This window comes from Salmo trutta, chromosome 14 (genome assembly GCF_901001165.1).
Source record: "Salmo trutta chromosome 14, fSalTru1.1, whole genome shotgun sequence".
In the NCBI taxonomy this organism is placed as follows: Eukaryota; Metazoa; Chordata; class Actinopteri; order Salmoniformes; family Salmonidae; genus Salmo; species Salmo trutta.
The window spans coordinates 10,739,845-10,764,494 of NC_042970.1; the positions used below are offsets into that span (position 1 = coordinate 10,739,845).

The 24,650-nt window shown below is 43.3% G+C and overlaps 1 protein-coding gene across 2 annotated transcripts; it reads right to left on the reverse strand.

Moving 5' to 3' along the window:
• Positions 1 to 1,394: 1,394 nt before the first annotated feature.
• On the reverse strand, positions 1,395 to 24,502 carry LOC115207383 (DCC-interacting protein 13-alpha). Of its 2 annotated transcripts, none has more exons than XM_029774421.1 (22): positions 24,307 to 24,502; positions 22,941 to 23,039; positions 17,766 to 17,825; positions 17,302 to 17,373; positions 16,852 to 16,939; positions 16,514 to 16,555; positions 16,340 to 16,398; positions 16,067 to 16,213; positions 15,840 to 15,922; positions 15,499 to 15,657; positions 14,285 to 14,473; positions 8,626 to 8,668; positions 8,446 to 8,502; positions 8,145 to 8,236; positions 7,016 to 7,201; positions 4,871 to 4,923; positions 4,572 to 4,746; positions 4,418 to 4,454; positions 3,921 to 4,067; positions 3,564 to 3,614; positions 3,376 to 3,465; positions 1,395 to 3,157 (listed from the first exon to the last, which is right to left on the reverse strand). In XM_029774421.1, exons 1-22 carry the CDS (start codon positions 24,358 to 24,360, stop codon positions 3,002 to 3,004), a joined length of 2,139 nt encoding a protein of 712 aa, XP_029630281.1. In that variant the 5' UTR covers positions 24,361 to 24,502; the 3' UTR covers positions 1,395 to 3,001. The 2 variants fall into 2 exon arrangements, with proteins under 2 accessions (XP_029630281.1, XP_029630283.1); XM_029774423.1 differs by having other exon boundaries at positions 4,871 to 4,920; positions 24,307 to 24,501.
• Positions 24,503 to 24,650: the final 148 nt, after the last annotated feature.

Sequence of the window (24,650 nt, forward strand, 5' to 3'; positions counted from 1 at the left end):
GGAATAATTAGGTTCCGTGTGTAGTAATGGAGGTATTGCCTTCTGTCTCTCCAGCCTGACTCTGTAAACAGAAATAAATAAAGAGCCACCCCAGGCAACTTCCCTCTCCCTCATCCCCCTCCACTCCATCCCCTACCCCTCTCCCTCCTCCTCTCCACCTCCCCTCCTTCCAGACTGGGTGTGTAATATAGGCAACACATTGTGTATGACTACCTCAGAACTAAAACAACTGTTACATCTAATCCTAATCAGATACTGCTGACATGGCATGGACGCACACATGCATACGCACAACACACAAACACACCTCAACCTGCAGGACTAGCAGGTGCGTGTGTGTCAGAGCTATGATTGGCTGAGAGCTGTCAGAGGTCAGCAGGTCCATGTTTATGAAGCCACGCTTCATTACCTTTGATCGGTGTGTGTTCAATCTCTTCTATTCTCTCTCCCTCCCTCTATACGTCTCTCGCCTCTCTCTCTCCCTGTGTTTTAAGGCCTGGTTGGGTTTCAGGGTTCTATTAAGAGTTCAAAGGCAGTGTTTAACTACAGGAATTGGAACTAGCCTGCTCCAACACATCTCTAATGTGTACACACGTTCCCCTCGTGGCTCTGTCGCTGTCGGCAACAACACTCACCATTCCCATTGGGTAATATGCTGTCATTACCATGGTAATCCTGTCTCACTTCACGTCAAGATCTGTCGCCTTTCAGTCTCCTTTTTTTCTCTCCTTTGCCCTCTCTTTCTCTCTCTCCCCCCATTTTCTCAGTTTTGAATTGTTGTTGGAAAAGATCAAATCAGGCAGTGTATCATGTTATTTGTCCACCAGTTTTATTTCATGGAGGTTTTGGGTACATAGTTTCTGCAAGCAACCAGTGTCGGGCAATAATAGCATATTCATCGTGACTTGTGTGGACCCCAACCTACTACGGATGGGTGTATGTGTTACGTACACCTCTTGGAGGAGGGAACGCAACACCCTGCTACATCTCAGCTCCCCGTGGAGTGAAAAAGTATGTGATCGTAGGTGCGGGGAAGGACGACAGAGGCAGAGAAAATGACCGTTCACAGGGAATATATTTGGACGGTGAATTATGTCGGGGCCAAACAAAAGCCGTCACAGCACCAGGTTGACATGTTGCTGTAAATCCGTGTGTAATCATTGTTCTTCCTCGATTCAACCTATTTAAGCGCGGATTAGTGCTCGCTTTAGCGAACAGAACAACTGGTTTACTTTTCTCCCTGAATGGAATGGATTTGGACACACGGGACGGGCGCGCCCAAGACGTTTGGTCAGACTGAAAGTAGTCTGCTACTGTAAGAAATAATATACTTGTTTTTACAGTCACCCTTTAGTCTCGAGACACACACACACAACCTAGGAGTTCTAAAATAAGACAGCCTTGACTTAGTGTACCTTTATTGTTGAAAAGCTATTTAAGACTGCAACAGTAATCACTGAAGTATAGAGAGTAAACATGATCCTATTTCCCCCTGCATCAATAACTAAAGTGCAGTCCCCCATATTAACATCGCAGTAACAACAGTTCCTAACTACTCCTTTAAACACCTTTCCCCAAAATGATAAAGTAGACTCAACTTTCATTATCAGTAATATGTCAAATCAATTCCACTTTGTTGATATGATAGTTTTCCCTGCATCATGTATTCACTATGAGTTGATAAGTGATAAACTTAGTCACAGCTCAGCACAAAACTTACATAGCAATGGGTTAAGGTTGAGGAACATTTCAGACAAAATGTTCAATAGCATACATGTAGTGCATTTCTTCATACAGAAATCTGAGAAACACACAAACCATTTCAAAACATAAAATGGATTAACACACATAACGGAAAAAAACAAACAGTTCATAGATCCCGTTTTTCCTTTTTAAAAGTCAATGCCCTGATTTAGCACTTTGTATTATAGTATTGTTCTTTGTTCCAACCAATGAGATGAATACATTACACCTCAGGCACAAGGTCTGTTGGGCTATGGCAAGTAGTCTGATCCATTGAATGAGAAACCATTATTGTTGTTTGGGGTTAAAATGATTAGAGATCTAAATTCTCATCTTGAAACCAAACACACTCAAAACGGTTAATTGAAAGGGTAATGATTCATTATAGAAGAAGAAAAAAAAAGCATGACAATTAGGTATCTTGAATGATGGGATCCAAAGTACATGCAAGCGTGTTAGCTGAATGGAATACAACATGTATATGGTAAGTATTTTATAAATGTCATTATGTGCAATGTCTTCCCTTCCCCAACAAATTAATATACTCTATATGTTTTCTACTATGCCATGGTATTCAGAGTCAGAACCACCCTGATTATTAAAAAAAAAGAAAACAAAAAAGCTTAAAAGCATTAATCATCTCCTTCTACATTTCCTCTGAATAGAAGTACCAGTATATAATACATGATTTACATATGGAGGATGAGAAAGATCCGGAAGGATTCTTTGAGTGTTCAGTCATTCACACACATTCCTCCTCTTCTTTTGTTAGTTTAGTGGGGTCTTAATCCATCTTTGTTTAACATTATAAAGTCTATTTGTAATCCAACTCCTCTGTAAAACAAGATAGGAGCCAGAGAAAAGCCCATAGAGGCTAAGCCGAGGCCCAGGGTTGAGGAGCCAAGGAACCAACTCCCGCTCTAACTGTGCATTTTCACCGGATAGTACTTTGTAGTAAGACATTGCCAAGCTTGTTCAGTTGTCTGTTCAGAAAAGAACATTGGCTCAACATAGGTGACTTTTTTATTTTATTTAACTAGGCAAGTCAGTTAAGAACAAATTCTTATTTACAGTAACGGCCTATCCCGGCCAAACCCTAACGATGCTGGGCCAATTGTGCCCGCCCTATGGGCCAAAAATCACACCAACAATTGCTCAAAGTCTTCTCACGTCGTCTCCTTCCTTTGAAGATGACCGATATCCGGTAGTTTGATGGTCCAAAGTAGTATCTGGTGAAAGCTCTTTACCTTCCATTCTGTTAGGCCTCCGACTCTCCCTTCTCCCGCCCCTCCACTCCTGCTTCACTGTCCTCTGATTGGCTTTTGCTCAGCACCAGGAACTGCCCATCAGCACTAGGAGCAGGGGGGGTGGGGCGACTGGAGGCTGCGATTAAACGGCTCTGTTCCTCCAGGTCCTGTGGGTTCAGTCAAATGAATTGACTCATCAATTAATCAATGAATCATTCAGTTTACTGTAACATGAGTGAACACAGATGGTAATACAGTTATGATTATAGACCAAAAACTGATCAAGATAGGCATTGATCTATAAGTCAACAAGAATAGGATAAATACTATATTGCCAATTTTTTTGGTACAGAAATGTATTGATTTGCTGGGACACTGACGCCACCTTTTCAATCTGTTTCTGTTTACTCAGCTCCTCCTGCTGTTTCTCCTTGGCCTTGTCCTGCTCCTCCTTCTTCTCTGTAGCTTTGCGATCCTGAATCAGCAAAACAATTGTCAAGGTCCCACACGAGTAGCTAAGATTCATCTTAAAATCTTAAATTAATTCCACTAAAACAGTCTCACATGTCTTACCATCTCTGAGTGGAAAGCGATCTGTTTGGCCAGCCCAACACTGTCACATATCTGAAAGGAGAACACAACAACATGTACTCAGAGATAACAAGAAATTAACACAGGGAACAGTAGACACATGCAAATGTCTTCCTTTTGTCACAACATGAAAACTATAAACCGTTTTAACTGATAGTGCCATCACTATACAGACACAATATGCTTATTCCTAGAGTCAAGACTTGTTCCAAACCATGAAAACATATTTGCATGTGTGGCTGACCAGGAAAAACTCCAGGCCCTAGTTATAGCCTGTAACTACTGGCCCTACCAACACATCGTGTTAGAACAAAGGCTACACAGCAGAGCAAAACTTACCTTCTCTCCATCATTGTTGGACTCAAAGATATAGCAGACGGTGACAGGTCGTCCGTCCACCCTGCCTTCTGCAGTCTGCAGGACGAATCCAAACAGACGCTTGTTCTCCTGGTGGGACGAACACACCACCACACTGGAAAGAGGGAACTTGGGGAGGGGAGAATTAAAACAAGAAGTCATGTCTAATGTCGAGTCTAGACATGTGTTGTGTCAGTGATGATAGGTCAATAACCTCTAGACATGTGTTGTGTCAGTGATGATAGGTCAATAACCTCTAGACATGTGTTGTGTCAGTGATGATAGGTCAATAACCTCTAGACATGTGTTGTGTCAGTGATGATAGGTCAATAGCCTCTAGACAGGTGTTGCGTCAGTGATGATTGACTTGACCTATCAGTAATGCTACTGAGGAAATTATATAACTTACTATCAGTGAATAGAATGATAGATAAACAGAAACATGTTTTAGTGGAGGTAGTGTGAGAGGGAGGACCTACCCTCAGCCGTGTGACTTGTGTCTGAGGATCGATGAGCCTGAAAACCACAAAATATCACACACAGGCAAATCTATTGACTGTAAGAGCATGCTTTTAATTATGTCACACATAAAAAACAAACGCATGCACATTACTCATAGAGCATATGTCTCACTTGAGGCACTCGCAGGTGACCAGCAGGTGAGACTCAGTCATCCTGAAGATGTTATGTATGGCCCTGGCTGCTAGGATCTGTCTCATGGTCTCATAGATGACGTCAGAGCTGTCTGCATTCTTCACCTCCATAGAACCCAGGAAACGCACAATGAACAGCTGGTGCAGGATGGAGTCTGGATGGACACACAGACAGAGAGAGAGAGGGTGACACACACGCAGACAATGGCATGAACACAGACACACACACAGCAAGACAGACCTGACACAGAGAGATAGCCAGACAAAGAGAGACAGTACCTTCACTCGCCTCAGGTGGAGTGTCTCCTGATTCACCAAACGGGTTGGTCCTTCTTTCAGAAACGGGGAGAAAACAAACACAAAAATATCAATTCATATGACTGTTTTCGTTTCAATATAGCTTAAATCAGGGGCGCAACTTTCTGAAATTGCATTTTTATCATTGGAATGTGATATAAAACGAGGCAACGGTGTGCTTTAGGACCATGTGGATGCCTCGTAGCGGTTGGGTAGGCTGTTTGGAGTAGAGGTCAACCGATTATAATTTTTCAACCCCGATACCGATTATTGCAGGGCCAAAAAAGGCCGATACCGATTAATCGGCAGATTTCTTTTATTTATTTGTAATCATGACAATTACAACAATACTGAATGAACACTTATTTTAACTTAATATAATACATAAATAAAATCAATTTAGTCTCAAATAAATAATGATACATGTTCAATTTGGTTTAAATAATGCAAAAACAAAGTGTTGGAGAAGAAAGTAAAAGCGCAATATGTGCCATGTAAGAAAGCTAACGTTTAAGTGCCTTGCTCAGAACATGGGAACATATGAAAGCTGGTGGTTCCTTTTAACATGAGTCTTCAATATTCCCAGGTAAGAAGTTTTAGGTTGTAGTTATTATAGGAATTATAGGACTATTTCTCTCTATACGATTTGTATTTCATATACCTTTGACTATTGGATGTTCTTATAGGCACTTTAGTATTGCCAGTGTAACAGTATAGCTTCCGTCCCTCTCCTAGCTCCTACCTGGGCTTGAACCAGGAACACATCGACAACAGCCACCCTCGAAGCAGCGCTACCCATGTAGAGGAAGGGGAACAACTACTCCAAGTCTCAGAGCGAGTGACGTTTGAAACGCTATTAGCGTGCACCCCGCTAACTAGCAAGCCATTTCACATCAGTTACACCAGCCTAATCTTGGGAGTTGACAGGCTTGAAGTCATAAACAGCGCAATGCATTGCGAAGAGCTGCTGGCAAAACGCAGTAAAGTGCTGTTTGAATGAATGCTTACGTGCCTGCTGGTGCCTACCATCGCTCAGTCAGACTGCTCTATCAAATCATAGACTTAATTATAACATAACAACACACAGAAATACGAGCCTCAGGTCATTAATATGGTCGAATCCGGAAACTATCATCTCGAAAACAAACCGTTTTTTCTTTCAGTGAAATACGGAACCGGTCCGTATTTTATCTAACGGGTGGCATCCCTAAGTCTAAATATTCCTGTTACATTGCACAACCTTCGATGGTATGTCATAATTATGTAAAATTCTGGCAAATTAGTTCGCAACGAGCCAGGCAATGAACGCAAGAGCAGTGACACAATTTCATGTTAGCAGGCAATATGAACTAAATATGCAGGTTTAAAAATATATACTTGTGTATTGATTTTAAAGAAAGGCATTGATGTTTATGGTTAGGTACATTGGTGCAATGACAGTGCTTTTCTCACAAATGCGCTTGTTAAAATCATCACTTGTTTGTCGAAGTAGGCTGTGATTCGAAATTAACAGGCACCGCATCGATTATATGCAACGCAGGACAAGCTAGATAAACTAGTAATATCATCAACCATGTGTAGTTAACTAGTGATTATGTTAAGATTGATAGTTTTTGATAAGATAAGTTTAATGCTAGCTAGCTAGCAACTTACCTTAGCTTCTTGCTGCCCTCGAGTAACAGGTAGTCAGCCTGCCATGCAGGCTCCTCGTGGAGTGCAATGTAAGGTGGTTAGAGCGTTGGACTAGTAACCAGAAGATTGCAAAAACAAATCCCCCGATCCCCCCTGAACAAGGCAGTTAACCCCCGTTCCTAGGCCGTCATTGAAAATAAGAATGTGTTCTTAATCTGACTTGCCTAGTTAAAAAATAAATAAATAGGCAAATCAGTGGCCAAAAATACCGATTACCGATTGTTATGAAAACTTGAAATCGGCCCTAATTAACCGGCCATTCCGATTAATCGGTCAACCTCTAGTTTTGAGTGTTTATCCAACTGTATAATTTAAAAAAAATAAGAACTTCTCCCCCCACTTCTAAAACCAAAGTTTCGCCCCTAGCTTGAACATATACCAGGGGCTCGTCTTGCCTATACATCGTTTGGAAAACCCTGGTTAGTTAGTACCGACCTGCCCTGTCCCGCAGCCTTGGCCTGGCCTGCGTACTCCTCGCTGACTGGAGAGATGATGTCAAACTGGATGGGCGTGTCAGGAGCCACCAGGGAGTCCAATGAGAGGACAGAGAGGGCCGGGGAGGCTGTCTCAGAGCCCGCTGAGCTCACACTGCTGGTCCGCGCTGCCCGGGATCGCCCTTGTCTATACAGGAGAGATGGAGGTTAGAGAGAGATGGAGGTCAGGGAGGTTAGAGAGAGATGGAGGTTAGAGAGAGATGGAGGTTAGAGAGGTTAGAGAGAGATGGAGGTTAGAGAGAGATGGAGGTTAGAGAGAGATGGAGGTTAGAGAGGTTAGAGAGAGATGGAGGTTAGAGAGGTTAGAGAGAGATGGAGGTTAGAGAGGTTAGAGAGAGATGGAGGTTAGAGAGAGATGGAGGTTAGAGAGAGATGGAGGTTAGAGAGAGATGGAGGTTAGAGAGAGATGGAGGTTAGAGAGAGATGGAGGTTAGAGAGGTTAGAGAGAGATGGAGGTTAGAGAGGTTAGAGAGAGATGGAGGTTAGAGAGGTTAGAGAGAGATGGAGGTTAGAGAGGTTAGAGAGAGATGGAGGTTAGAGAGAGATGGAGGTTAGAGAGAGATGGAGGTTAGAGAGAGATGGAGGTTAGAGAGAGATGGAGGTTAGAGAGAGATGGAGGTTAGAGAGGTTAGAGAGAGATGGAGGTTAGAGAGAGAAGGTGGTTAGAGGGAGATTAGAGAGGTCAGAGAGAGATGGAGATCAGAGAGAGATTAGAGAGGTCAGAGAGAGATGGCGGTCAGAGAGAGATGGCGGTCAGAGAGAGATGGCGGTCAGAGAGAGATGGCGGTCAGAGAGAGATGGCGGTCAGAGAGAGATGGCGGTCAGAGAGAGATGGCGGTCAGAGATGGACAGAGAGGTGGAGATTAGAGTTGGACAGAATGCAATATCATGACACCTCTAACTAGAGTAGGGTTTGTCTTAATTTAACTTACTACAGTAGGGTTTACCTTGGTTAGTCTTGAATATGTAACCACTTTATAGGCTAGAGTAGTTATCGGCTATACACTACCAAGGCCAGGAAAAACTCCTGGCTCTAATAATAATGAAGTCTCTATGATTCAGAAACCCACGTGCTAGGCCGCATACTCTCATGCCTCTGCTGGAAGGAGGGAGACGGTGTCACAGCCTCAAGAGCTGATTGGTTCACTCTGGCTGCAATTTCCTGCCAATAGAAAGAGGGCATTTCAGCAATGAGGTAATGTGCTTGACAACAGCTCGGCAACAAAGGGAGGTGGGAGACGAGACTCACATCACAGACATCCAGCATTGTCTGAGGGAATGTCACACCATAGGGCTCACAGCTCTAATTATAGATGACAGATCGAATGATGATGTAAGAGTAGGGTTTTCCAGTGATTTCCGGCTACTCACCTCTGGGTTCTCACTCAGATATATCCTCTTTGAGATGTTGTTTATAGTTGCAATCCACTAAGGGAGGAGAGGAGCACAAGACAGCGTTATTAGGAGATGCACAAATTCCATGTCTGTCTGGTGTATTTATACAATACATAAATAATTGTACAATACATTAGACTAAAACTGTTGTCTCACCTCTTCACAGTCCTTCCTGCTATCTGCCTGCAATATGGCCACCCTGAAACAAAGACAAAGCACCTCAGTAACTTCAGTGAAAATAGTTACTAAGTTCTAAAGGTTCATAATCAAATCAAAATGTATTTGTCACATGCGCCGAATACAACAGGTGTAGACCTTAACGTAAAATGCTTACTTACAAGCCCCTAACCAACAATGCAGTTAAGAAAATATTTACTAAATAAAGTAAAGGAATACAAAAAAGGTAACAATAATGAGGCTATATACAGATGATGCCGGGTCAATGTGCAGGGATACAGGTTAGTTGAGGTAATATGTACATGTAAGTAGGGGTAAAGTGACTATGCATAGTTAAAACAGTGAGTAGCAGCAGAGAACAAAACAGATGGGGGGGTGTCAAAGTAAATAGTTTGGTGGCCATTTGATAAATTGTTCAGCAGTCTTATGGCTTGGAGGTAGACGCGGTTAAGGAGCCTTCTGGACCTAGACTTGGTGCTCATTTGCCGTGCAGTAGCAGAGAGAACTGTCTAAGACTTGGGTGACTGGAGCCTTTGACCATTTTTTGGGCCTTCCTCTGACACCGCCAAGTATATAGGTCCTGGATGGCAGGAAGCTTGACCCCAGTGATGTACTGGGCCGTACGCACTACCCTCTGTAGCGCCTCACGGTCAGATGCCGAGCAGTTGACATACCAGGCAGAAATGCAACCGGTCAGGATGCTCTCGATGGTGCAGCTGTAGAACTTTTTGAGGATCTGGGGAACCATGCCCCAAAAAAAAAATCAGTCACAGGAAAAGGTGTTGTCGTGCCCTTCACAACTTTCTTGGTGTGTTTGGACCATGATAGTTTGTTGGTGATGTGGACACCAAGGAACTTGAAAACTCTTGACCCGCTCCACTACAGCCCCAATGTGAATGGGGGCGTGTTCGGCCCTCCTTTTCCTGTAGTCCACGATCATCTCCTTAGTCTTGCTCACATTGAGTGAGAGGTTGATGTCCTGGCACCACATTGCCAGGTCTCTAACCTCCTCACTATAGGCTCTATCATTGTCAGTGTTCAGGCCTCCCACTGTTGTGTTGTCAGCAAACTTAATGATGGTGTTGGAGTCGTGCTTGGCCACGCAGTCGTGGGTGAACAGGGAGTACAGGAGGGGACTAAGTGCACACCCATGAGGGGCCCCCGTGTTGAGGATCAGTGTGGCAGATGTGTTGTTGCCTACCCTTACCAACTGGGGCGGCCTGTTAGGAAGTCCAGGATCCAGTTGCAGAGGGATGTGCTTAGTCCCAGGGTCCTTAGCTTAGTGATGAGCTTCATGAGCACTATGGTGTTGAACGCAGAGCTGTAGTCAATGAACAGCACTCTCACATAGGTGTTCCTTTTTTCCAGGTGGGAAAGAGCAGTGTGGAGTGCGATTGAGATTGCGTCATCTGTGGATCTGTTGGGATGGTATGCGAATTGGAATGGGTCTCGGGTTTCCGGGATGATGGTGTTGATGTGAGCCATGACCAGCCTTTCAAAGCACTTCATGGCTACCGACGTGAATGCTACGGGTATGTAGTCATTTAGGCAGGTTACCTCAGTGTTCTTGGGCACAGGGACTATGGTGGTCTGCTTGTAACATGTTGGTATTACAGACTCAGACAGGGAGAGGATGAAAATGTCAGTGAAGACACTTGCCAGTTGGTCAGCGCATGCTTGGAGTACACGTCCTGGAAATCTGTCTGGCCCGGCGGCCTTGTGAATGTTGACCTGTTTGAAGGTCTTACTCACATCGGCTGCAGAGAGCGTGATCACACAGTCGTCCGGAACAGCTCGTGCTCCCATGCATGCCTCAGTGTTACTTGCCTCGAAGCGAGCATGGAAGTTATTTAGCTCGTCTGGTATGCTTGTGTCACTGGGCAGCTCTCGGCTGTGCTTCCCTTTGTAGTCTGTAATAGTTTGCAAGCCCTTCCACATCCTACGAGCGTCGGAGCCGGTGTAGTACGATTTGATCTTATTCCTGTATTGACGCTTTGCCTGTTTGATGGTTCGTCGGGAGGCAGAGCGGGATTTCTTCTAAGCTTTTGGGTTAGAGTCCCGCTCCTTGAAAGCTGCATCTCTACCCGTTAACTCAGTACGGATGTTGCCTGTAATCCATGGCTTCTGGTTGGGGTATGTACGTACAGTCACTGTGGGGACGACATCCTCGATGCACTTATTGATTAATCCAGTGACTGATGTGGTGTACTACTCAATGCCATCGGAAGAATCCTGGAACATATTCCAGTGTGTGCTAGAAAAACAGTCATGTAGTTTAGCAACTGCTTCATTTGACCACTTTTTAATAGACCAATTCACTGGTGCTTCCTTAAATATATTTGTTTTGACTAGATTTCTGTCTGGAGTCAAAGTTTTCCCCATATCATCCAAAGACAGCTGGTGCATGTTATTGATGATCTATTGGGTTTGTTATACTGTCAACCTTTCTGTATGACATGGAGCTAGTGATTTTCCATGCAAGCAGACGGTAAAGTACTGCATCATCTCTCCTCTCTAGCTCCGCCACGTTCCCATGACTGAGTACGACACCAAGCTGGATGACCGGGGGAAGCTGTTTCCGGCTCCAAAACACCAGAAGCTCAACATGGAGGGCTACCTGCGCTCCTACGTCTACAGCCCTAACCTCTACACCATGCCCGTGGTCCGAGCCAAGGAGATAATGGAGAGTTACTGTGTCGTGCCTGATGACATCAGCCCTGTGACTGATTGGGAGGGTGGTAGTAGGGCCAGCGGGGACAAGCCAGTGGTAGGGTCAGAGGTCAAGCTTAATGGCCCCACTGCTGCCCAGCCTCCGGCGGTCCAGGTGAACCTCTCTCTGTTTCAGTCTCGCACTGACTCCAACCCTCAGAAAGTGAAGGAGCTGATCAACTTGATACTGAAGTGTTGGAAGAATGCAGAGGGGGATGTGAGGAAGAGAGGGGAGTCGCAGGGAGGAGCGAAGGAGGGGGCAGGCCTGTTGGACCCCCGTCATTTAGGCAGGTTACCTTCGCTTTTTTGGGAACGGACTATAGCGGTCTGCTTGAAACATGTAGGTATTACAGACTCAGACAGAGAGAGGTTGAAAATGTTAGTGAAGACACTTGCCAGTTGGTCCGCGCATGCTCTGAGTACACGTCCTGCTAATCCGTCTGGTACCGCGGCCTTGTGAATGTTGACCTGTTTAAAAGGTCTTACTCACATCGGCTACGGAGAGCGTAATCGCAGTTGTCTGGGAACAGCTGGTGCTCTCATGCATGCTTCAGTGTTGCTTGCCTCGAAGAGAGCATAAAAGGCATTTAATCCGTCTGGTAGGCTCGCGTCACTGGGCAGCTCGCGGCTGGTTTTCCATTTGTAGTCCGTAATAGTTTGCAAGCCCTGCCACATCCGACGAGCATCAGAGCTGGTGTAGTATTATTCAATCTTAGTCCTGTATTGATACTGGCCTGTTTTATGGTTCGTCTGAGGGCATAGCAAGATTTCTTATAAGTGTCCGGATTTGTGTCCCGCTCCTTAAAAGCGGCAGCTTTAGCCTTTAGCTTGGTGCGGATGTTGCCTGTAATCCATGGTATCTGGTTGGGATATGTACGTACGGTCACTGTAGGAATGACGTTGTCAATGCACTTAATCAATGAATATTTGTATTTATTATGAATCCCCATTAGCTGCTGCCAAAGCAGCAGCTACTCTTCCTTGGGTCCAGCAAAATTAAGGCAGTTTATACAATTTTAAAACATTACAATACATTCACAACACACTGTGTGCCCTCAGGCCCCTACTCCACCACTACCACATATCTACAGTACTAAATCCATGTGTATGTATAGTGAGTATGTTATTGTGTGTTTGTGTGTGTGTGTGTGTGTGTGTGTATGCATGTCTGTGCCAATGTTTGTGTTGCTTCACAGTCCCCACTGTTCCATAAGGTGTTTTTTTAAATCTAATTTTACTGCTTGCGTCAGTTACTTGATGTGGAATAGAGTTCCATGTAGTCATGGCTCTATCTAGTACTGTGTGCCTCCCATAGTCTGTTCTGGACTTGTGGACTGTGAAGAGATCTCGTGGCATGTCTTGTGGGGTAGGCATGGGCACCGAGCTGTCTGTCTAAACTACTGGCACACAGCTCGGTGCATTCAACATGTTAATACCTCTCATAAATAAAAGTAGTGATGAAGTCAATCTCTCCTCCACTTTCAGCCAGGAGAGATTGACATGCATATTATTAATATTAGCTCTCTGTGTACATCCAAGGGCCAGCCATGGTGCCCTGTTGAGCCAATTGCAATTTTCCTAAGTCCTTTTTTGTGGCACCTGACCACACAACTGAATAGTAGTCAAGGTGTGACAAAACAAGGGCCTGTAGGACCTGCCTTGTTGATAAGTGTTGTTAAGAAGGCAGAACATCGCTTTATTATAAACAGACTTCTCCCCATCTTAGTTACTACTGCAGAAATAAGTTTGATAATATACTCCTCAATACCATTGGATGAATCCCGGAACATATTCCAGTCGGTGTTTGCAAAACAGTCCTGTAGCATAGCATCCGCATTATCTGACCACTTCCGTATTGAGCGAGTCACTGGTACTTCCTGCTTTAGTGTTTGCTTGTTAGCAGGAATCAGGAGAATATAATTATGGTCAGATTTGCCAACTGGAGGGCAAGGGAGAGCTATGTATGCGTCTCTGTGTGTAGAGTAAAGGTCGTCTATAGTTTTTTTCCCCTCTGGTTGCACATGTGACATGCTGGTAGAAATTAGGTAAAAACTGATTTAAGTTTGCCTACATTAAAGTCCTCGGCCACTGGGAGTGCCGCTTCTGGACGAGCATTTTCTTGTATGCTTATGGCCTTATACAGCTTGTTGAGTGCGGTCTTATTGCCAGCATCAATTTGTGGTGGTGTATAGACGGCTGTGAAAAATATAGATGAAAAGTCTCTTGGTAGATAGTGTGTTCTACAGCTTATCATGAGGTACTCTATCTTAGGCGAGCAATACTTTGAGACTACCTCAATATTAGACATCGCGCACCAGTTGTTATTGACAAATAGACACCTCCCCCTACCCCTCGTCTTACCGGACGTAGCTGTTCTGTCCTGCCGATGCACAGAAAACCCAGCCAACTGTATATTATCTGTGTCAACGTTCAGCCACAACTCGTGAAACATAAGATATTACACTTAATGTCCCGTTGGTAGGATAGTCTCGAACGGAGCTCATCCAGTTTATTCTCCCGTGATTGCACTCTGGCCAAAAGAACGGATGGTAGAGGCGGGTTACCCACTCACCGACGTATTCTTACAAGGCACCCTGATCTGAGCCCACTGTATTTCCTTCTTTTCTTCATGCGAATGACCGGGACTCGGCCTTGTCCGGGAGCAACATTATATCCTATGCGTCAGATTTATTAAAGAAAGAAAATCTTCATCCAGTTTGAGGTGAGTAATCGCTGTTCTGATATCCAGAAGCCATTTTCGGTCATAAGAGGCAGAAACATGTACAAAATAAGTTACAAACAATGCGAAAAAAAATAAAATAGCACAATTGGTTAAGAGCCCGTAAAACGGCGGCCATCCCCGCCGGCGCCATACTTCTTCATAAGCTGGTATTACTGGTTTATAAAGCTTTAATATGTAGTCATTTACTTCTTGCCGTCAAAGGATGTGATCTGGAAGCAGAAGCGTCGGTCCTCACAGTCCACGGCCATGACAGAGCAATTATCAATGTCCATGACCAGACCCCCAGCTACATGCCCTCGTGCCTGGCCCATCAGGTTCCCTCCCTGGGTGAAGAAGTACTGCCGGTCCCAGGAGGAAGACACTAGGCCTGTTTTACTGAGCGGACACATTCAGAAGAGAAAAAGGAAAAGCATGGTTAAAACGTGTTGTTGTTCTGGTGCAGGCCTTTTGGGCCCAAACTAACGTCAACGTTTTTCACTACAAATTAATAGGAGATATATATATATATATCTCCTATTAATTTGTAGTGATATAGAAAAAAATAAAGGGAACACTTAAACAACACAATGTAACTCCAAGTCAATCACACTTCTGTGAAATCAAACTGTCCACTTAGGAAGCAACACTGATTGACAATAAACTTCACATGCTGTTGTGCAAATGGAATAGACAACAGGTGGAAATTATAGGCAATTAGCAAGACACCCCCAATAAAGGAGTGGTTCTGCAGGTGGGGACCACAGACCACTTCTCAGTTCCTATGCTTCCTGGCTGATGTTTTGGTCACTTTTGAATGCTGGCAGTGCTTTCACTCTAGTGGTAGCATGACACAGAGTCTACAACCCACACAAGTGGCTCAGGTAGTGCAGCTCATCCAGGATGGCACATCAATGCGAGCTGTGGCAAGAAGGTTTGCTTTGTCTGTCAGCGTAGTGTCCAGAGCATGGAGGCGCTACCAGGAGACAGGCCAGTACATCAGGAGACGTGGAGGAGGCCGTAGGAGGGCAACAACCCAGACCTCCATGGGTTGATAAGTTGGATTTCCATTGATTATTTGTGTGTGATTTGTCAGCACATTCAACTATGTAAAGAAAAAAGTATTTAATAAGATTATTTCATTCATTCAGATCTAGGATGTGTTATTTTAGTGTTCCCTTAATTTTTTTGAGCAGTATATATATATATATATATATATATATATATATATATAAAATAATAATAAAAATTTCAATCAAGCGTTATGAACATCTTCAATAAAAGCTGTGGCCAGAGACAAAACTGCTGTCCTACTGTAGCTTGATATGGACTAACTTCAGTGGATTGATTTGAATGTATACATTTGTTGAGGTAGCCACTGCCAGGCTTGTGTGTGTGTCTAGTGTGTGACAGTGCTGTCTTACTTGCGTCTGTTGAGGTAGCCGGCCTTGCGTGTGAGGTTGCGGTTGACAGGAACCTGGCTGGGGTCGGGGTCTGGCATGTAGAGGAGGTCACTGGCCTGCTCCAAGTCCTGGATGGTCTGTTGCATTACATCTACCTCACCATCCATCTCCCTGCGGACACTGGACACAACCACACACAAAATTACACACGCCCAGCCTTAAACACACTGCATGCAATATAGCAATAATTCAATTTGGCCTAACAGAAGGCAATATGGAGCTACCATCATTGCTTACAACTATCCAATCTTCTCAGATCTCTACAAATTCCTAGGGGCTAGGAGATTCAGGTTGAAGCTTACTTCTGAACGCTGGTTCCTATGTTGGTTAGGAAGTCTTCCCACTGCTGGGTGAGGTTCTCTGATCCCAGCTTGAAAAAGCTGATCTGAGAGATACAGACATGCTGATCAGAACATATACTGGAGACAGAGAGAACGAGATACAGAGAGAGACAGACAAAGAGAGAGAGACAGACAAAGAGAGAGAGAAGAGAGGGACGGGAGGAGGAAGTAAGGTTGTTGTACAATACCTGTGCCTGCATATACCCCAGCAGCGGCTCCAGAATGGCAATCTTCTTCTTGTACTGCAGAGTGTTGAGGGCTAGGAAGTAGTGCATCATGGTCTGGTGATGCTTCTTCCTGGAGGTATACACATCCTCCATCACTTCGCCCTTCACCTGGAGAGAAGACACACACAAAATGTCAGGTTTAATTTGGTGAGACAAGTTATTGTTAGAACAAGGTAATCTTATAATAATGAACTTCTCCAAAAAATAATATGTTCCCAAAAACAAACCCTGTACCTTCTCGTTGTCCCTCCTTTTAGAGAGACGGCTGTATCGGTTGATGGCCATGTCATGATCTGTAGACAGAAAAATGGCATGAGTGGTTATTACAATTACAACATGGGCTCATGAAATCATACCATGTCACAACAATCATTTATTTTCATGTTTTACTGAGTAGTTCGCACTCACCATCGCTGGCTATCTGGAATACTTCCTTCAGAGTCAGTATCTCTGTATGGGAGAGAAAGATGGTTAACATCCATTTCAACTATCTGTTGACATTCTGCCACTAGTCAACTTTACAAAGTGCCAGACGTTGGTCTAGGCTAGTGATAGTGCAGCACAGCCACCTTCGGACTACATGTGCCCTTGGACACAGAGATCCTATTAAATTATATTTATTTAATATGATTTTTTATGTAATTCTATGCCCTTGTCATCCCTGTGATGTGTCTCCAGCTCTCATAACTGTATTTATCTCTATATAAACAGTATTAAAAAAAAGGGGGAATGGAACTTAGTCTTACCTTTTAAGTCCCTCTCCTTAAACTGGGTGATAGGGAACATCATGGCGTCAGCCAGCTGAGTGGAGAGGACTGCATGACAGGAACTCAGCTGTGGGAGAGAAGAAAGGCCAGTTACGTTATTGAATCTCCTCAATGAAATGTGTTTCATCACAGAGGAGAGGTGGGAGAACTTAGCGAGAAGGAAGAGAGAGGTAAATACAGAGTGAAGGAAGGAAGGGAGGGGTTTAAATTAAGATTGAAAGAGTATGTAGAGTGAAGGATCGGAGAGGTTAAGACGGAGAGATGGAAGAGGTTAAGATGGACAGAAAGATGGAAGAAGTTAAAGTGCAGTGTGAGAGTGTGTTTATAGTGTAATTAAAGAAGGTAAAGGTTAAGACAATGTAATCCTATGTGAGCAGCAGCGTGCCACAGTGAGGAGGAGGAGGATGAGGGCAGAGCAGCAGTTCTCACCTCATCTATGACTTTGGCAAAATGCTGCAGGGTGGAGCTCATGACCTCGTCGTCGCTGCAAAGAGGGAAGCGCTGCAAAGACAGGCCAAAGTCCTAATGCATTTTCCATTTATATTTTAGTCGTTTGACAGACGCTCTTATCCAGAGGAACCTACAATCAAAGCATTCAACTAATGTTCTAAACAAACAGGTTTCTTAGAAGATGCATGAGAAAGAGAAATGCAAGCATTTCCTGATTGGAAGAAAATTAACTAGGCCCTAGTTTCTTTCCTGGTCAGGTCACGTTGTAAAACAAAACTCTGGGCCCTAATGATAATGCCATAACTGACAAGGTGTTTTTATGTTTCACCTGGTCCTAGTAGTGCATTAACGTGCCATAGAAAACATAATGGACAGTTCAAAGGGCAATCCATCATCACCAATACCTCTATCATTGCAAGCATGTTGACATTGTGAGAACATACCTGTTTCTCATACTCCTTCAGAAGTTTGGAGGTGAGATGGGTGGCAGCACTCAACTCATTCTGAAAAGGAGAAAAGCAAATGTAGTTTTACCAACTGTAGGAGCAACTACTTATTATTGTGTGTTTGTCTGCTTGGCCTTAACTACATATGAGCACGTCTGGAAAATTTCTCTCATTTGTAACATTTTTTGAATAGTACAAATACAGTCCATTCGGAAAGTATTTCAGACCCGTTGACTTTTTCCACATTTTGTTACGTTACAGTCTTGTTCTAAAATTAATTAATATATTTTTCCTCATCAATCTACACACAATACCCCATAACCACAAAGCAAAAAGTTTTTTTTTGCAAATGTATTAAAAATAACTGAAATATTACATTTACATAAGTATTCAGACCATTTACTCAATACTTTGTTGAAGCACCTTTGGCAGCGATTACAGCCTCGAATCTTCTTGGGTATGACGCTACCAGCTTGGTGCAACTGTATTTGGGGAGTTTCTCCCATTCTTCTCTGCAGATCCTCTCCAGCTCTGGCAGGTTGGATGGGGAGCGTTGCTGCACAGCTATGTTCAGGTCTCTCCAGAGATGTTCGAACGGGTTCAAGTCTGGTCTCTGGCAGGGCCACTCAAGGACATTCAGAGACTTGTCCCGAAGCCACTCCTGCATTGTCTTGGCTGTGTGCTTAGGGTCGTTGACCTGTTGGAAGGTGAACCTTCTCTCCAGTCTGAGGTCCTGAGCACTCTGAAGACGGTTTTCATCAAGGATCTCTCTGTACTTTGCTCCGTTCATCTTTCCCTCGATCCTAACTAGTCTCCCAGTACCTGCCGCTGAAAACAATCCCCACAGCATGATGCTGCCACCACCATACTTCACCGTACGGATGGTGCCAGGTTTCCTCCAGACATGATGCTAGGCACTCAGGCCAAAGAGTTCAATCTTGGTTTCATCAGACCAGATAATCTTGTTTCTCATGGTCTGAGAGTCCTTTAGGTGCTTTAAGGCAAACTGTCATGGGCCTTTTACTTAGGAGTGGCTTCCGTCTGACCACTCTACCATAAAGGCCTGATTGATGGAGTGCTGCAGAGATGGTTGTCCTTCTGGAGCGTTCTCCCATCTCCACAGAGGAACTCTGGAGCTCTGTCAGAGTGACCATCGGGTTCTTGGTCCCCTCCCTGACAAAGGCCTTTCTCCCACGATTGCTCAGTTTGGCTGGAAGAGTCTTGGTGGTTCCAAACTTCTTCCATTTAAGAATGATGGAGGCCCCTGCGTTCTTGGGGATCTTCAATGCTGCAGAATTTTTTTGTACCCTTCCCCAGATCTGTGCCTCGACACAATTCTGTCTCGGAACTCCACGGACAATATATATATATATATATATATATATTGTCATGACGTTGCCCTCTTTGAGTACAGGGAGGACAGTTGACCTCCTCCCCCTTGCACCATCCCCCAACCTACCTCCCCCCACCCAGGCCCTGTGTGAAGGGGTGGTAAAATTCTAGGGAAGAATCTCCTGCCACATGGCCCATAGAGAGACACAGGAAATTCTTCCAACTCACAGAATTGGGGAACCGAACGACATTTATGTTCTGGAGAAGGTATAAAAGATTGGTGAAGAATCCAGCAACGAACTGGTCCGCTTGGTACAATTTTGTGATACTCAGAAGAGACAATATAGCCATATTACTACTACTATATTACATATTACTACATATTACTATGGGACTTGCATCCAAATGGTTGTATAAAATGTATTAATAAGGATAAAGCTATTTGGAATACGTTGAGATGCCATGTACTGATGTTAATGTGATAGAATGTATTTCTATTCAAAAGCTTAGATCAGTCATCGGCAGGCCCCACAGGGACAAAGACAGGACCAGGCGTCATGTGACAAGCCTGTTCTATGTTCACGTATAAAACCCCACCCTGATTTACTTTCTTCAGACCAGGCCTCCACTCCATGACGAGTTGGCCAGTAGGTTTGACCACCCAATTCCTCTACTGAAAGTAAACTTTTAGACTATCGAGACCAACAGAATAAGAACAAGTCTTTGATATTAATTATTAGTCTGCAGCTAAGTAAATTATATAATTGAACGCGAAGACCAACGAAACATCCATTCTATAACGACATTAATGAATGTCGCTTTGAAAGATCCATTCTAACCGAGAGAGAGAGAACTCTCCAACAGAACGACTCTCCAACAAGGATCCCGACGACACACTGAGCATAAATATATATTGATTGCAATTGTTCCCGAATGAGTGAGCGTTCATGTGCAAAGGATTAGCATATCAATTGTTAATATTAATGAACTCTGTGTGCCTCCTCAGCTGCCCTTTATGACCCTTTGTTTAACAAGACACCAGCCATGCCTGTTTAGCCCACTAGGGCACATTACTCTACCAATTCTTTGTGACGATAATTACTGTTTGTATGCTTTCTGTGAATTACTTAGTTTAGTAAATAAATGATTTTAAGACAATTGATGTATGGATGACTTTAGTAAAGGCTGGATTCGTGCAGATACAACAATTTACGACGTTTGGAATGAGACTGGACGCGAGGTAAAATACACCATTTAAACCAGAAGATAATCGGCCTATACTTTAATAGAATATACAATGTTATAATATAGGAAAGTTATATTTGGAAAATTATAACTTTGTAATCTGAATATTTTCCTTGGTGCCCCGATCTCCTAGTTAATTACAATTAAACGATTAATCACGTGATAATAATTACAGGGAGTTATTTGATAAACATGTCTTCAGTTTAATGGTGCCCCAAAGACACGACAAATATATATATATATATATATATATATATATATATATATATATATATATATATATATATATATATATATATACACACACACAGTGCCTTCAGAAAGTATTCACACCCCTTGTCTTTCTCCACATTTTGTTGAGTTATAGCCTGTCAAACACATATTCAACCACAAAGACCAGGTTTCGAATGGTGAAGTTATTAATTACACGCCACCCAGAGCCCAGAACTTTGGATGGCGTATCAATACACCCAGTCACTACAAAGATTTCACCATGAGGCCAATGGTGACTTTAAACAGTTGAGTTTATTGGCTGTGATAGGTGAAAACTGAGGATGGATCAACACTGTAGTTACTCCACAATACAAATGACAGAGTGAAAAGAAGGAAGCCTGTCAGAATACAAATATTTCAAAACATGCATCCTGTTTGCAATAAGGCACTAAAGTAAAACCGCAAAAAATGTTGCAAAGAAATGAACTATGTCCTAAATACAAAGTGTTATGTTTGGGGCAAATCCAACACAACACATCCCTGAGTACCACTCTTTATGTCATTGGGTATGCTTGTCTTTGCCAAGGACTAGGGAGTATTTTTTTGATTAAAAGAAACAGAATAGAGCTAAGTACAGGCAAAATCCTTCAGGAAAACCTGGTTCAGCCTGCTTTCCAACAGACACTGGGAGACAAATTCCTCTTTCAACAGGACAATAACCTAAAACACAAGGCCAAATCTACACCGGAGTTACTTACCAAAACAACATTGAATGATCCTGATTGGCCTAGTTACAGTTTTGACTTAAATCTACTTGAAAATCTATAGAAAGACTTGAAAATGGCTGTCAAACAATGATCAACAACCAACATGACAGAGCTTGAAGACTCAGACAGACTCACAGCTGTAATTACTGTCAAAGGTGATTCTAACATGTACACTCAGGGGTGTAAAAACTTATGTAAATGAGATATCTGTATTTAATTTTCAATAAATTTGCAAACATTTCTAAAAACATGTTTTCACTTTGTCATTATGGGATCTTTTATGTAGATGGGTAAGATTAAAAAAAAAAATTACATCCATTTTGAATTCAGGGTATAACACAATAAAATGTAGAATAAGTCAAAGGATATGAATACTTTCTGAAGGCACCGTATTTTGTACAGACAATAATGAAAATCAATTATGGGTCTACATCTTAATATTGCTCCCAGCATTGATCAAAGCTAAGAATGTTTATATTATTGATCTGACTGAGTTCTAATTTGTAAGTCGCTCTGGATAAGAGCGTCTGCTAAATGACTTAAATGTAAATGTAAATGTAATTGTGCCTGCCTCCTTGCCAACGAGTAGAATCATGGACAGGGGTTTATTCATTATGTTCGCTTACGCCTCCTGCATTTGCCTACCGGATTTGCCTTTTTGGCAGCACATTCACTATCCTTTCGCAGCACAGGCCAGGGGCCTGAGACGTGATATGAACTCCCCGCCTCGCATTCGGCTCAGTTAGGAAACTTGAGACACTGCTGAAAGTATGCTTGCGAGATGCTGGACAAAAGGCAGTTTTAAAACCATCCTGCGATTAATACTGTGTTTACAGACATCCCCAAAACAACCAAAAACCAACTCTCAGAGGACGAGTGCACAACTGGTAAATAGTCGCTTAATAATATGTCAGTGAGTCAGGGGGCTAGCTGCCAGCAGAGACAGCTGCTCTACAGAGAGTACCAAGACAGACAGTGATGTAGTGCCCAGTAGTGAAGCAGGCTGCAATGCATACAGAAGGGGGGGGAGCAAAGGAAACAGAGGTTACCAAACTTGGGGTCAGAGCCCCATGTGGGGTCCCCTGAGAAAATCTGTACTAATCTTATCAAACAAATTAGAGGGGGGGGAAACACACGTTTCAATATGAACATATCCACATGGCCTATGTTCCCTAAAGGCCGACATTAAAATATAACATGCAATCAACATGCAAACAATACAGTTCTGAAAATGTCATACATTTTTGTTTTCGTCTCCAATGCTACGTGTCAGTGTGAATCATTTCTCATATTTCCCCCCTTTCAGGGGTATGATGTTACAATTGTATAGCTAATAGGCTCTGTGTTTGTAGATGGACTGAGGTGAATGAAACTACAGCAGCCAAGGTGATAATGGCTGGGGGCATTTTTGCTTGTTTTTGCTGTTCCCCAAATAGCATTTAAAAAAACATTTTATTGTGTAGAAATGCAGTAAATGAGCTTCAACTTTCAAAAATGTCAGGACCTCACCAAAACCCTGGTTACAGCCCTGTTTGTATGAGTGTGTGCTTGCTTGTTTTAAAAAAAAGAAAAAAAAGCTGGCACACTAACTGGCATCCCATAGCTCATTGCTCACTTGTGCATCGTAGATTCTGTTCATGGCCTGGAAGAGCTTCTGGGAGTAGTTGGATATTGCAGCCGCATCCTCCTCGAACACACCGAGCAGGGAGCGTGTCTGGCAACAGGGAGAGAAAGACAATAGATGAAGGAACCACTCATCTAAGGAAAAATTCAGGTTAGGCCTACCCGAAAGATGATGGCACACTTATGTCACCGTTGTGCAAGGCTAATCTGGTCCCAGATCTGTGGCTTTAGCCAATCCCTCTGACTATTGTGTTCATCCCACACATCAGAGGTGGCCTCCTGGAAAGCGACCCTTCATCAAGATTCTGTTTAGCTGAATCAGTTGTGTACTGTGTAGGTTGCACAGGGCAGGATAAAGAAGAATGCATGCCCAGTAGCTATCCAGGAGGCGGGCCCCAGACACCTCAGACTAGGTCAGGGACATGTCATGTCAGTGGGTGCAAGCTAGTGATCAACACTCTGGAACTGGTCTCACAGCTATGTGTTGCTGCATTCTGTCAGGGGAGAGCCTCAGCCATAGAAATAGAATGACTAGAATGGATTGGAATATAATTAAATAGTATTTTCTATGGCCTCAGTCCCCTGACACTGCTGGACAAGCCTGTTCTGCAACAGACAGTAATGGTTCTTATGACTACTGGACATGCAAACAGTTTTGTTGGATACTGTATCTAGGCTATATACCGTAGCTGAAAGAGGGATTCATTAAATGCCAACAAATACAAAGCTAGGTCTAAAGAACATTTAACATTCACTGTACAAATGCAGCTCTCATAGACAAGCCAAATACCATTTATAAAAGGCCTAGCAGCTATGGTCAGATAGCCAACCCATCACAATCCAGTGGTTTGCAGCTAGGGAAGTAGCTCGCTAGCTAGCCAATAACCTCGTCTCTAGATTCTGGGGAAGTAGCGGTGTTTACTGAACTCCACGATAGGGAGGAAGTGGTTCACCCAGCCAGCCAGCCAGAGCCAGGACGGTTACGTAGTTTGACCGACTAATTTATGTATTCAATATCATCAACAACAAGGGTGTGATGTGTGCCATGGCATTGTCTCAATAGAAATCCATTATCTAACTAGCGTTATTTTTATCAGGTGGTGCAAAGGCCAATAATGCAAAAATAGCTACTTCCATTGACAGCTGGCTAAATATCATGAAGCAGTTTCGCTAGTTTGCCTGGGGACCAGACATATTAGATTTGAAGAGGCCACCTATCACCTTCTGACAGCTCTTTATTTGACGCTTGCTCTAGCGAGCTAACATGGCTGGCTAACATTCGCTGCGCTCTTCCACACCACAAAGACAACAAGGGAGCTTCAGTAGCTAGCAGGCTACAGAGCATAGTTTGAGATTACCTGCGGACTGTCCTCGAATGTCTCCTCGATCGGTAATTTATCTATTCCAGGCATGACTATAGCTAGCTATTTCAAGTCGTACGAATGTGAACTGTAATCGGTCAATAAGAAATGAAATAGCTAAGCCTATCACTCCTACTGAATGTTTTCCCTTTAGATCGACCTCCACACACAGCTCATAAACATGCGGATATCCCGCCTTTTAGAACGATTATGATTGGATAAAGTATTTATCGACAGATTCCATTGGTTCCTTGATGCTATGTAAAGAAATACATTTTGGCTCAATTCAACCTCTGTCCATAAACGATTACCAACCAGTCTGTTGTCAGAGCCAAAAATGC

Coding starts and splice junctions, on each gene's coding strand:
- LOC115207383 (XM_029774421.1), bottom strand. CDS start 24,360: ATGCCTGGAATAGATAAATTACCGATCGAGGAGACATTCGAGGACAGT. Junction 15,658..15,839: donor ATAGGAACCAGCGTTCAGAA/GTAAGCTTCAAC, acceptor GGTTGTGTCCAG/TGTCCGCAGGGAGATGGATG. Junction 7,202..8,144: donor GAGAGTATGCGGCCTAGCAC/GTGGGTTTCTGA, acceptor TCTCCTGTATAG/ACAAGGGCGATCCCGGGCAG.